This window comes from Priapulus caudatus, unplaced genomic scaffold (genome assembly GCF_000485595.1).
Source record: "Priapulus caudatus unplaced genomic scaffold, Priapulus_caudatus-5.0.1 Scaffold127, whole genome shotgun sequence".
In the NCBI taxonomy this organism is placed as follows: domain Eukaryota; kingdom Metazoa; phylum Priapulida; class Priapulimorpha; order Priapulimorphida; family Priapulidae; genus Priapulus; species Priapulus caudatus.
Window position 1 is genome coordinate 5,325 of NW_014577188.1, and position 14,077 is coordinate 19,401.

General features: G+C 42.0%; 2 protein-coding genes across 2 annotated transcripts; both read left to right on the forward strand.

The window, feature by feature from the left end:
* The first annotated feature begins 1,777 nt into the window (after positions 1-1,777).
* On the forward strand, positions 1,778-11,715 carry LOC106805804 (uncharacterized protein DDB_G0288281-like). The gene is made up of 3 exons (XM_014807543.1): positions 1,778-1,983; positions 10,959-11,090; positions 11,345-11,715. The coding sequence occupies exons 1-3, from the start codon at positions 1,822-1,824 to the stop codon at positions 11,345-11,347; spliced, it is 297 nt and encodes a 98-aa protein (XP_014663029.1). The 5' UTR covers positions 1,778-1,821; the 3' UTR covers positions 11,348-11,715.
* LOC106805805 (metallothionein-like) lies at positions 8,260-9,388 on the forward strand. The gene is made up of 3 exons (XM_014807544.1): positions 8,260-8,312; positions 8,622-8,755; positions 8,945-9,388. The coding sequence occupies exons 1-3, from the start codon at positions 8,279-8,281 to the stop codon at positions 9,059-9,061; spliced, it is 285 nt and encodes a 94-aa protein (XP_014663030.1). The 5' UTR covers positions 8,260-8,278; the 3' UTR covers positions 9,062-9,388.
* Positions 11,716-14,077: the final 2,362 nt, after the last annotated feature.

A 14,077-nucleotide genomic window follows, 5' to 3' on the forward strand; every position in this document is an offset into this window, starting at 1 on the left:
ACGTCTCTACGTCTACTCTCTCTCTCTCTCTCTCTCTCTCTCTCTCTCTCTCTCTCTCTCTCTCGTAACCACATTCAGCCACACCATTGGAAATATTTCTCTGCTATAGCCAGCTTCGTTTATCGTAAAGTGAAGTGAAGTGAAGTACATACAGGCTTCATCGTTTAAAAATAAATAGCTTATAATGTGCTGTAAAATATAATGCAGCACTGACATATCACCGCTAGTAACCGGCATCGGGTTTCTTCACATGCAACTATTAAACTATTAACTACTAAAGGTCTATTAGTAGCATAATATAGTAACACTTGCTAATATCTGTATAATTATCCTTACCTGAAGTCGGCGTGAGACCAGTTAGAAGCGACTGAGCTGCACTGAGGGCTGACGATGTTTGTTCGACATGACTCTTTACGCTTATATATACGTTTGCCGATACACTTGGCACAGATCTTTCTGTCCATCGCGGTCGTCATTATTCGACCGCATCTGCATGACTTTCACAAAAACAGCGAATGGCCCGTCGTGCCGGCGTACAAAGATGCCTTCATTAAATCAGGCCATCGCAGATCAGGGCATTTGCCTGCGCGTATCGTAGACTGTCACCGGCGTCGTCGCCGGATGATTAGTGCGGTTGTAAACTAGGCTACCATGGTTTCATTCTAACGCATCGATTTCGCTTCGTTCGTCACTTGTTAAGGAACGACGTCGGGGGACAGTCTACGTGGTGTACGTTCATTAATTCGCACGGGGCGCCGTTTACAGCCTCTTATCGTTGCACGCCGGACGCGCATTCAGACTTTCTCTCATTATACGTATTAAAGTCACTACAAAGACTTCACTTTCATTAGGTACACTCTGATCTACTTTCAGAAACAATGCTGGCGATGTGTATTGTTTCTGAGTCTCTCTCTCGCTCTCTGTCTTTCCCTCCCCCTCTCTCTCTCTGGCGCTGGCTCGATCTGTGCGTGTGCGTGTGCGTGTGCGTGTNATTAACCTAACCCTAGACATACTCATACAAAAATATAAGCATAATACTTAACAACCTAAAACTACGCTCGGTACATACTGTAGTACCTGTTAGCGAACAACTGACCTTCGTGCTATATTTTCTATGATACTGTTAATTAGTGCTCATAAGGGTCCTAATGTCCCCCAGGGTAACTTGCCGGGACGTACCCTGGTATGGTCCGGTATAGCGCGGAACGTACCCTGGTTACTCTTTTGATATGGTTTAAGGGGTTAGGATTAGGGTTCAAGGTTAGGGTTTAGGGAGTAGGCGTAGGCGACTATCGCTAGTACTCGTTAGTGGAGTAGCAAAGGTAGCGGTCCGGCATATTAGATAGGTACTAGGTTATAGGTTCCGGCAGTACGCGCCGTCTGCCCCGGGCGGGCATAGACGCACTCTCATCGTTATTAGTCCATGGTAGGTTGCGAGAGGTACGACTCAGGCATAAATATTTCTCTAGCCAATAATGGTCATGTTCCACTCGAGGATATTTCGTGTCTCTTTATTAAATAGCCAACAACTAATGTTTATTATACTACTGCGTAACATGATCATAAATCATGATTCTACAATACTTCATCGTGTAACTTTCCCCCCGTGTGTCAGTGAGCACACACACGCTTGTTTTATATAGAATGTGGACTTAATTGGAACGTTGCGTGACGTCACAATGCATGCTTAATTGTTTGACGTCAGACTATGAACTAATATGCGGGAAATACGTTTGTACGAGACTAAACATGTAAATATATATATGGAGTTTAACATGATTCTATGATTTTCCGTAGCCGGCTGCAAATGCACAACTGCAAATGCGGCGACAACTGCAAGTGCGCGACAAGTGCAACTGTGGTGACAATTGCAACTGTGGTGACAATTGCAACTGTGGTGACACGTGCGCTTGCAACAAGGGCTGCAAATGCAAAGACTGCAAATGCGACCCTTGCACCTGTGGAACCAAGTGTAATGCACAGGTAGTGTATAAAGCGATACAGTGTAGCAATCTGCTAATAGATTCAGACGCGAGATGGCGCTCGCGTAGCGATAGTGGTAGAGCTCAGTGGTAGAGCCGTTTGATCAATTATCTCTCTTGTCTATTACACAGAATTAAGAGCTAATAACACGTGTTTATTAGCTCTTGACTGAATTAATATTGACGTCCGTCCCGTGTAACATATTTCAACATAGTTTGTTCTGTTCAGTTGCAAGTGTCCCAACTGCAAGTGCGGCGATAATGCAGCTGTGGAGTATGGTTGCGAGTGGGCAGTGGAGGCAAGTGCAAGTGGGCAATCCTTGTAAATAGCAATCCGTGCAGCTGCGGCTAACGTACATTTCGTGTTGCCAAGGTACGTTTTTATGTCTGCAATTCGATATCCATCGTGGTATATATTTTGATTTGTTTTACTTTTTTTGTCAACCCTAAGACAGATATCTTTCATCACTCATGAATCTCGTAACTAGAACTTTGTGTCATTCTCGTAGAGCAATTTAATGCGAAAGTAAACACTCTATATATATATATATTTATATTATCGTAGAATGCCTAACTCCATTGATAATTTATTATATGTTTGTGTCATTCTCGTAGACCGAATTATTTGTGTTTTCCTTTGCAGTAAATGAAGTCGCTCTAGCGACATAACAGGTAGTGCTCAAGGCATGGCCAACGTTTTACAGACGCGAAGAGATTGGCGAGCACGTGGCGCGCAGCAGAGGGCTGCATAATGGGTATTGCTTATATTCTTTGTTATTGCTTGTATTCTTGTAACGTCATTAACCTAGGCCGTCTAGGCATACTCGTCGGTTTTGTTTCTATATATTAATTATAATTATTTACATCGTTGATTTTTGTTATTTATACGTCAGTTAGACGCATACCCTTAGTTTGTACGAAAATATGCTTAAACTTTAGCAATGGTAGTGGATGTTTATAAAAATGTCTGTCAACTGCTCATAGCACCGCACTATTTCAATAAAAAACCCTTTTCTATGAAATAAATGTTTGTCTTGTTTATGTGCACGCAAAATTCATAACAATGTGCGCGTAGTTCTAAAGAATTCAGATCCGGTAAGCTACTATCTATATATATATATATATATATATATATGATACTAATATATAATTATATCCGTCATTTTTTTTAGACCGTATATGAGCCAAAAGAATACAACATTTTGGTTTCGTAAAACCATATGCAATTCGATGATCAATTTGCGGTTTGTTAAGCTTAAATTTGTTTCAAACAGCACAGATCGGCCAATTAAGTCAGTCGTATTAGTTAAATGCAACGGGAAATCTGAATACGGATAATTATGATGATTTTAGTTGTCGTAACGTACATTTGATCTATTTTTGCAGTAGAGTTACTATCACAAAAACTTCTCGTCGTAGGGTTTCGATCATTCTACTGACTTACTTGCTGGCGCGATCACACTACACACATCACCCGATATCGATTCAAGCCGCTCATTGGCGGGAGGGCAGTGTCGCTTGTAAGCGGTCGTTACGGACGCAGGCAAGGCTAATCGATTCCCATTGTGAACCTTTATATTTTCGGGGTTTGATGCTATTTTACTTGCGTGAAATGTAAGAGCTTTCCGGCTTCCCGCGACTGGGTCGCTGTCACAGATTGAACGGTTTGTTTGGCGATTTGTGGCCAAAGCAATTGCCGCCATGGAAATTAATCCAGCATGGGGTTGCTCGATGTCAGCGAGCGTGCACACAAGAATATACCAAAAGGTTTATTGGTTTATTAAGTCGCGTGGCTTTGTGCTGGCAGCTTCAAAAGGTTTAATCCGTTACTAAAGACGTTATATTTACGGTTACCGTTTAACGTGCGTGCGTTTGCGTTAGTGCGCTCGTGCGTTCGTGCGTGCGGTGCGTGCCGTGCTGTGTTGTGTTTCTCTCTCTCTTCTGCTTTCTCGGCTGAGTCGTCGCTCTCGTGGTGGCGTCGCTCTCTCCTTCTCTCTCGCGCTGCGAGCTTTTCTGGCCTGCTCTCCCTCGACTCTCTCTCGGTGTTCTCTCTCTCTCATCTCTCGCTCCCTTTCTCTCTGCTAATGTTGATGCAGCAATGTTGATGCATGTTCTCTCTGCGAATTGTTGAATGCAGAGTATTGAACGCCGAAATCGAAACGCAAGTTAAACATTTCATGTATAAATATATTATAGCGCAATTACTCCACAGAGAATACTGGCTATCTGTGATTGCGCATTGGCGTTTGCCAAATAGGTCAGCTGATTGCCAAAATATTTCTACTTATTCATATAGTCAGCTGTTTGCATTTCGGAAGGGGGGGCTGCATTTCGTTGCTATATGTTAAAATGGCTAAGGTGGCACCGCATTAATATCGTTAGGATATCAAAACAAAAGTTACTTACTTGTAAATTATAATTACCAATTTTTTAGCACCACTACTCAATACATTGAATCCGAACCAATTGGTACTCATGCGGCGGCAGTCATTCTGGAGCACAAATAATGGGCTTTGAAACAAAATCATTAGATCTCGGCAGTGAGTAGAACTATCGAATGAACATCTCAGTATACTCGATGAAGATTTCATGTACGTTACTTATTAAATGTTAAACAGTTCATAATATAAGACGTTCATTGGAAATGTGGAAAACGTACGAAATAAACACGATTTTCTACACGCGAATCATTTATCGATGGCATGATTAAGATTTATTTTCTGCTCCGTGTTGCGATTCGTTCAGAAGTCGCCTCAACTTTGCCGCACGGAGCATTTGGTGCGACTTGCCAGGAATGCGCCTTGGCAAACCTTTACTGGCGCAGTCGGCAGCTACGCTGCACAGTTGCAGTCGGAGCAGCACTTGCAGTCGCAACTTGCACTGGAAACACACGAGTAATTAATGTTAGATAGGTTGCACCACGGGGGGTATTAGATTCAGCGGTATTATTGTTGAACGCATTTATTCTGTTGTAAAACTCAACACGCTATATCGACGTGACACGCGTTAAAATTCGCCTCAACAAGCGGCATCTCGCGTGAGAATTTTGTGTGCGAAATCGTGCTTCGCGATAACCTACCATTGTGCGCTTGCACGGAGGCTGCTGGCCGCCGGTGGGCAGGTTGCGCAGGCTTGGCAGTCTGTACATTTTGCAGCCCTTGGCGCATTCGCAGTTGTCGCTTGCAGTTGCACTGGTCACCGCATTTGCAGTGTGACGCAGTTGCAGTAAGCTGTGGGAACAAGTAAGGAAAACATGTGACACAACTGCCCGTGATTGCGGCGGGAATACGAAATGACGCAGACATACATCGCGGTTCGATCGCCGCGATATGTTTCGGCCGGCGTAATGAACGCAAGTGAAAATCTAAACTATAGAGAGAAAGCGAAGCGTTGCTAGCTCCGTTTAGCGAAAAGCTACTTATGCAAAACGCAATGCAGCCCAGCCATAAAAGCGCGCATATATAACTGCGATACAAGAATAACGTATTGAATATAAGCGGCGAGAAATTATAACGGTCGTTTCAGATGAAGATTGAAATACATGACGATACTCACAGCTGCCGCCAGCAGCTTTCGCCTGTGAATCAGGCCAATAGTAACGTTTGAGTGTTTCTTCTTCTGCAGTGGCGTAGCGATCGCTAGAAATATCTGGGCCTGCTCGATGATTGGCTGGCAACTAAAGCCGCGGCCGCGCTTGCTTATTATACGGCCTCGGCTGGCAAGTGGCCGTTGTGCAAAATGGGCGAGCAGTTGCCTCTGCGGCCGGAGGGATCCGAGCAATATTGAAATTGCCATGTTGCGCGCAAACATTCGCATGGCAGATGAGGTTATACTGCGGCCACGCGGTGCACGACGTGATTACTTGCCATACTTAGCGTGGTGAAGAGAAGGTCAGCCCGCGGGTACAGCACTGCAAGCTAGTAGATCGAGCTGTTGGTAGGCAAATTATTGGCGAATCACAACGGTGTCGTTGGCAGTTTATACGCATGAGGAGCAAGGACAGCGGCGTGATAGACGGTGTGTGAGCATGCCCGTGCGGCGGTTCTGACTATGTACTGACAGTTATGCGCCTGGCATACATTTACTTGTTGTTTTGCACGCATCTTTAAGCATTTTCGTGAAAATAAAATGTTGTTTGCCTGCGCAGTTTGCCGTGCAACGGGATTTTCTTGGCCAGCAAACTGACATCTCTTCTCTCTCTCATCTCTCTCTCTCGTTCTGCTCTCGTCAGGTCTGCTCTCTCTCTCTCCTCTCCTCTATCCTCCTCCTCTCTTCTCTCATCTCTCTCTTTTCTCCTGCTGCCTCTCTACCTCCGTCTCTCTTCTCGTCTGCTCTGCTCTCTCTTATATATATATATTTTGTTTTTGTTTTTGTTTTTTTAACAATAAATATATACATAGCTATATATATAATTATATATTATATATACATATATATATATATAATATTAGGACACAAAATTTAGACAGAAAACAATAATCCAGACCGTTTCAATAGCGCAAATCAAGATGTTTTTAGAGATCATACAACGCAATCTATAGCTACCTGTTTATTAATTTATCTTTAATATCGTGTTGAATTTATTTAGATACATGAAATCCTCTCTTCTGAGGAAATACATGACGATATATATTTACTTCTTAAGGCCCCGCACGCTAGAGCAATATTGCTCGCGAGTCCGTCCGCGAGTCCGATCGCTTAACCTATATTGCTCTAGTGTGGGGGGGCCTACGGTCGACTCATTCACATACGCTGTGATTTGGATAAAGGAAGTTATACCATGGAGCGGTAAAGATAACTCAGCTCACTGAACGTTTACTAGAGCATTTGGTGTCGAAATGTGTCACGTATAATTTGTTTATATCATGGCAACATTACGAGCTAACTCAATAAATTCAACGCAAATATACATACATGCATATACAATCAGGAGTAGATAATAGGGAACCACCCCTATTATCTATTATCCCTATTATCTATACTCTGATATATATACTGTCTATGGCGGTCGTGCGATTGTTTTGCGTTCATAAAAATAAATAAAATAATAATAAATAATAATAAAGGAGTCAATTTGGTCGTATTATTGTGATGTAAATGTGAATTTCTGGCTAGCCGGTTAAAGCGATCGGACTCGCGACCAATATTGCTCTAGGGTGCGGGGGCATTTTACTGCGCCAAACGGCTCGCGAGTCCGCTTGCTCACACATATCAAACCTGTTTGATATTTTTACGGCAGCTTAGCTATATTGCCCGAGTGTGCGGGGAACACCACTCGCAAACCATATTGCTCGCGAGACCGATTGCTTGCTCTAGCGTGCGGGGCCTTAAGAAGTAAATATATATCGTCATGTATTTTCTCAGAAGAGAGGATTTATGTATCTAAATAACTTGAACACGTTATTACAGATAATATATTATATATATATATATATATATATATATATATATATATAATGGCGATTAACAAATTCTCTTTCTTTCTGCTTCCTATGAAATAAATAAATAAATATATATATATATATATATATATATATATATATAATATATAATATATATATATATATATATATATATATATGTTGGTATATAGAGAGTAGAGAGAGACGAGAGAGAGCGAAGAGAGAGTGCAAAGAGAGAGTGAAGAGAGAGTGAAAGAGAGAGAGAGAGAGAGAGAGAGAGAGAGAGATTGTCAGTTTGTGGCAAGAAAATCGTTGACGCCAAACGGCGAGGCAAACACATTTTATTTTTCCAAGAAAATGTAATAGATGTGCAAAGCACAAGTAAATGTAAGCGCAGGCGATAACTAGTACTAGTCAGATACCGCCGCACGGGAATGCTGCAACACAGCGTTATGGCTACGCGCGTCGCATTGTCCTCAAACTATAAACTGCGCTACGACATCCGCAGATGCGATTTATGCGCATATTTTTGCCGTAGCAGACAGCGCGATCTAGCTAGCTTGCCAGTGCGTACGCCGCGGCTGACGCTTTCTCTTCAGCACGGTAAGTATGGCAAGTAATCAACTGTGGGCGCTGTGATCACGTGGTGCACCGGCGGTGGGACGCAGTAACCTCAATCTGATGGCATGTTTACGCGGCAACTTGGCAATTTCAATATTTGCTACGGGCCCCCGGTGGGAAGGCAAGCTGGCGCAGCTTTTTGCATCACGGCACTTGCCAGACCGAGGGCGTATATAAGGCAAGCGCGCGACTAGTTGCCAGTTCATCGAGCAGGCAGAATATTCTACGATCGCGTAGGCGCAGGAGAAGAAGAAACAACTCCAAACGTTAACTATGGCTGATTCACAGGGAAAGTGCTGCGAGGCTGGTGAGTATCCGTTGCATGTATTTCAATCTTCATCTGAACGGACCGTTTTCTGCGGTTACATCTCTTCATAGTTATTCTGTATGCGCAGTTATAGTATGCGGTTTTATGGCGGGTGGCATGCGTTTTGCATAAGTAGGCTTTGTAAACGGGAGGCTAGTCAAACGTTCGTTCTCTGTATGTTTAGATTTTCACTTGCGTTCATTACGCGGCCGAAACGATATCGCCTGGGATTCGAAACCCGCGAATGTTGTCGTCATCGTATTCCCGCGGCAATCACGGTGTGTCACATGTTTTCTCTTGTTCCCATAGCTAACTGCAACTGCGTCAACTGCAAATGCGGTGACCAGTGCAACTGCAAGGACAACTGCGAATGCGCCAAGGGCTGCAAATGTACAGACTGCAAGTGCAACCCTTGCACCTGCGGCAGCAGGTGCAGCGACAAGGTAGGTTATCGGAGCACGATTTCGACACAAATTCTCACGCGAGATGGCGCTTGCGAGGCGAATTTTAACGCGTGTCACGTCGATATAGCGTGTTGAGTTTACAACCAGAATAAATGCGTTCAACAATAATACCGCTGATTCTATCCTCCCGTGTGCAACATTCTAACATAATTACTCGTGTGTTTCCAGTGCAAGTGTGCCGACTGCAAGTGCGGCTCCGACTGCAACTGTGCAGGTAGCTGCGACTGCAGTAAAGGTTGCAAGTGCGATCCTTGCAAGTGCACCAAATGCACCTGCGGCAAGTGAGGCGACTTCTGAACGAATCGCAACCACGGAGCAGAAAATAAATCTATAAATCATGCATCGATAAATGATTCGCGTGTAGAAAATCGTGTTTATCTCGTACGTTTTCAATTTCCATGAACGTCTTATGTTATGAATGTACATTAATAACGTAACGTACATGAAATCTTATCGAGTATACTGAGATGTTCATTCGACGTTCTACTAACTGCGAGATCTAATGATTTGTTTTCAAAGCCATTATTTGTGCAGAATACTGCCGCGCATGAGTACAATGGTTGTATTCAATGTATTGAGTAGTGTAAATAAATTGTTGTAATTATAATTTTACAAGTAATGTACTTTGTTTGATATCCTAACGATTATGGTGCCACCTTAGATTTTAACAATAGCAACGAAATCGAGCCCCCCTTCCGAAATGAAACACTGACTATATGAAATAGTAGAAATAACATTTCAGTGAAATATTTGGCAATCACTGACCTATGGCGAACCGATAGCAATCACAGATAGAGTATTCTCTGTGGAGTAATTGGCTATAATATATTTATACATGAAATGTTTACTGTATGGTAGAATAAATCCATCCATTTCTGCGTTCAATCTCTGCATCAGCAATTCGAATTACATAGAGAGAGAGAGAGAGAGAGAGAGAGAGATCATGATAGATGATACATATGTACGAGAGAGAGGAAGAGAAGACGATGATAGGGAAGAGAATCTGGGAGAGAAGAAGAGAAGAGAGCAGGGGATCACTGTGCGAGAGGAGACGCGACGAGAGAGAAGAGAGAGGAGAAGAGAAAGACAACCACACACACGCCACGCGAGCACACACACGACACACATCACGTATCATTACACACACACACACACACACACACACACACACACACACACACACACACACAACACACACACGCGCGCGCGTGCACGCACGCACGCACACGCACGCACGCACGCACGTTAAACGTAACGTAATGTAACGTCTCTAGTAACAGATTAAACCTTTTGAAGTGCCACACAAAGCCACGTCACTTAATAAACCAATAAACCTTTGGTCTATTTTGGTGCGCTCGTGACATCGAGAACGCTTTGGGGAATGCTTTGGCCAATCGAAACAAAACCCGTTCATTTTTGACAGCGGCAGCCGCGGCAGGGAAAGCTCTATTTCACGCAGTAAAATAGCATCAATACCCCGAAAATATAAGGTTCACAATGTTATGAATCTTGCGTGCACATAAACGAGACAAACATTTATTTCATAGAAAAGGGTTTTTATTGAAATAGTGGGTGTATGAGAGTCGACAGTCATTTATAAAAACATCCACTACATGTAAAGTTTAAGCATATTTTCGTCAAATAAGGGTATTGCGTCTAGCTGGACGTTAATAACATAATCAATATGTGAATAATTATAATTCATAATAGAAACAAAACCGACGAGTAGGCCTAGACGGCCTAGGTAATGACGTTACAAGAATACAAGAATACAAGAATATAAGAATCCCATTACGCAGCCTCTGTGCGCGCACGTGTCGCCATCTCTTGGTCGTAATCGTTGGCATGCTGGCACTACCTTTATGTCGTGAAGACTTTCATTTACTGCAAAAGATATAATAAAATTGCAATTAAATTGTCTAGAGAATGACACAAAGATATAATAGATGTATCAATAATATGTTAGGCTTTCTACGATATATATATATGAGTGTTTCTTTCCATTAAATTGTCTAGAGAATGACACAAAGTCTAGTTACGAGATTCATGAACGATGAGATATCTGTTTTGGGTCACAGTGGTAGAGCCGTTTTTATCAATGATCTCTCTTGTCTATTTACACTGAATTAATATTGACGTCTGTCCCGTGTAACATATTTCAACATAATTTGTTCTGTTTCAGTGGAAGTGTCCCAACTGCAAGTGTGGCGATAAATGCAGCTGTGGAGATGGCTGCGAGTGCAGTGGAGGTAAATGCAAGTGTAATCCTTGTAAATGCAATCCGTGCAGCTGCGGCAACACATCGTGTTGCAAGGTACGTTTTTATGTCTGCAATTCGATATCCATCGTGGTATATATTTTGCTTCGTTTTACTTTTTTGTAACCCAAGACAGATATTTCATCGCTCATGAATCTCGTAACTAGACTTTGTGTCATTCTCTAGACAATTTAATGGAAAGAAACACTCATATATATATATATATATCGTAGAATGCCTAACATACCATTGATACATTTCTTATATCTTTGTGTCATTCTCTAGACAATTATTTGTGTTTTCTTTTGCAGTAAATGAAAGTCTTCACGACATAAAGGTAGTGCCAGCATGCCAACGATTACGACCAAGAGATGGCGACACGTGCGCGCACAGAGGCTGCTTAATGGGATTCTTGTATTCTTGTATTCTTGTATTCCTGTATTCTTATATTCTTGTATTCTTGTAACGTCATTACCTAGGCCGTCTAGGCCTACTCGTCGGTTTTGTTTCTAATATTAATTATAATTATTTACATATTGATTTTGTTATTTATACGTCCAGTTAGACGCAATACCCTTATTTGACGAAAATATGCTTAAACTTTACATGTAGTGGATGTTTATAAAAATGACTGTCGACTCTCAGACACCCACTATTTCAATAAAAACCCTTTTCTATGAAATGAATGTTTGTCTCGTTTATGTGCACGATTATTGTAACGGTCGTTACGACCAGCACGGGTGATCGATTCCATTGTGAACCTTGTATTTTTGTGGTATTGATGCTATCTTACTGCGTGAAATTGAGCTTTTCCTCCCGCGGCTGCCGCTGTCAAAAATAAACGGGTTTTGTTTCGATTGGCCAAAGCATTCCCACGGAAATTAATCAGCATTGGGTTCTCGATGTCAGGTGGCTTTCTATCGCCGGCTTTGAACTGTCTGTAAATGTTTAACGAGCGCACCAAATTAGACCAAAAGTTTATTGGTTTATTAAGTCGCGTGGCTTTGTGTGGCATTTCAAAAGGTTTAATCCGTTACTAAAGACGTTACCTTGCGTAACCTTTACGTTTAACTAAGATAGTCACGTTGGAATATAAAGCACTCTGCATTCATCCACGTGTCTATTAGCGATGAACCTCAGCGGAGTAATTAATACGTGTAACCAGGTCAGGTGAGAGACCTGCATTTCAGAAGGGGATTTGGCTTACGCGAACCGAACTGATACGAAACCACCCCTATACCTAGTTTTCACTGCAGCCACCCGTTTAATAGAAAAGTTCGCATAGAATGTCGTGTTCTTGTACTTCACTCGTTTATTCGTGTAGCGAATGTAACAAAACGCATACATTACATATATGGTTTCCATGTTGTCAATAATATCACTTCATATCATACGGTGATTGAAACATTAATTAACAACGATTACATATAAACATACTTATATATCACGCATACATGTCACTCACGAGCGATGTCAGACTGGGATTATAGTACATATCATAACGCGACAATAAGCAATTGTAACATTTATAAGGCCATACTGTGTGAAATAAAAGATTAAAATACTTGTGCTACTTTCTCGCAATAATAAACGCTATTTGACACCTAGACAAAAAAATATATACACACATTATGTGTTCACGTATCACATTCCGTTTCTCTCGTATACATGCGCTTCGGTACTCATTGATTCGTCGTGAAAAGACCACGCGTTCGCGTTGGGTTGCGAACTCGCACACCTAATCTGTGCACAATTGGACATTAGCCCGCCAAACTGCTGGCCGTATCTACTAACCTATATTTTTGGTGGTGGATTACGGTGATGAGTCGTGCTCGTTGCACCTTTTCAACTGGATAAATGAACTGCGGCGGCTCGCAGTTCGTCATCGCTTGTATAGTTTTGCTTATTAAAGGGGACTGTTGAGCTTTTGCTCGATGGTGTTGCTCTACTGAAGCGTCAACGTTTATTGACGAACGAATCGAATCAATCACACGTTTTAATTTATAGATGACATGTATCTCTATGCTCAAGCCGAAAAAATTCATGAAATTTCCAGCACCTAATTATGTGACAACACAAACTTTGAATTTTGATGTAAAGACGGTACTTTTCAATTATTCCGAGTTGTAATGACAGAGAAATATGCTTTTACACATCGGCTAGTGTAGCAAAAATCGAAACGGAAAAATCGGCGTTTTTCTACTTTTCACAATGATCGATTGTCCGCGTGCGAAATGAGTCACGGAAACATCTACTGTTAGTTCTTATTTCGACATATTCATGACTAACTGAAAGCACTAAATTGGTAAATTGTTATATGCACTTGTATCTCTAATTTCATACGCCAACGCGTGGTCTCTCTGTCGGTTTCAAACGGGGAGGAATATCTAGGACATGTGTTTAATGACGGTTCCCGTTGTTACCGTAACTGGAACCGTAGCCACCGTTGCCGCCATAGCTGTCACCCGTGTAGCCGTATCTGTCGTTTCCGCCACTTCCGTAGCTGTTGTCGTAACCGTTGCTTCCGCCGTAGCTGGGTTGCTCGTAGCTCTGCTGGTCGGTGCCGTAGCTTGGCCTATGCTGCTCGTACGCATCCTCGTATCCGATGATAGGTCCGGTCTCGCTGTACTTATACAGCGTCTTTGGCTGGGCGTATTTGTGTCCCTCTCTGTGTAAGCGGTAAATAACATTATGATTACATTGATGATTAGAATGAGCACTCTCTGTATGAAAGACTATATAATATATACATATATATATTGTATATATATTTAGACATATATATATATAAGCCCCTATATATATATATATATATATAGTTGTTTTGTGGATTATAATCGTGATTTCGATTATTCAATAACCCGTTACACGCGGCACAATGGCCCGCTTAACACAGGGTCCAACAACAGCAGTATTATAGCAGTTATTGTAGTAGTAGTAGTAGTAGTAGTAGTAGTAGTAGTAGTAGTAGTAGTAGTAGTAGTAGTAGTAGTAGTAGTAGTAGTAGTAGTAGTAGTAGTAGTAGTAGTAGTAGTAGTACACAC

What these genes read in the sequence shown, in the direction of transcription:
- LOC106805805 (XM_014807544.1), top strand. Translation starts at nt 8,279, where the DNA reads ATGGCTGATTCACAGGGAAAGTGCTGCGAGGCTG. An exon ending in GGGAAAGTGCTGCGAGGCTG is followed by an intron (nt 8,313 to 8,621) that starts GTGAGTATCCGT and finishes TTGTTCCCATAG; the next exon opens with CTAACTGCAACTGCGTCAAC. An exon ending in GCAGCAGGTGCAGCGACAAG is followed by an intron (nt 8,756 to 8,944) that starts GTAGGTTATCGG and finishes GTGTGTTTCCAG; the next exon opens with TGCAAGTGTGCCGACTGCAA.
- LOC106805804 (XM_014807543.1), top strand. Translation starts at nt 1,822, where the DNA reads ATGCGGCGACAACTGCAAGTGCGCGACAAGTGCAACTGTGGTGACAAT. An exon ending in GAACCAAGTGTAATGCACAG is followed by an intron (nt 1,984 to 10,958) that starts GTAGTGTATAAA and finishes GTTCTGTTTCAG; the next exon opens with TGGAAGTGTCCCAACTGCAA.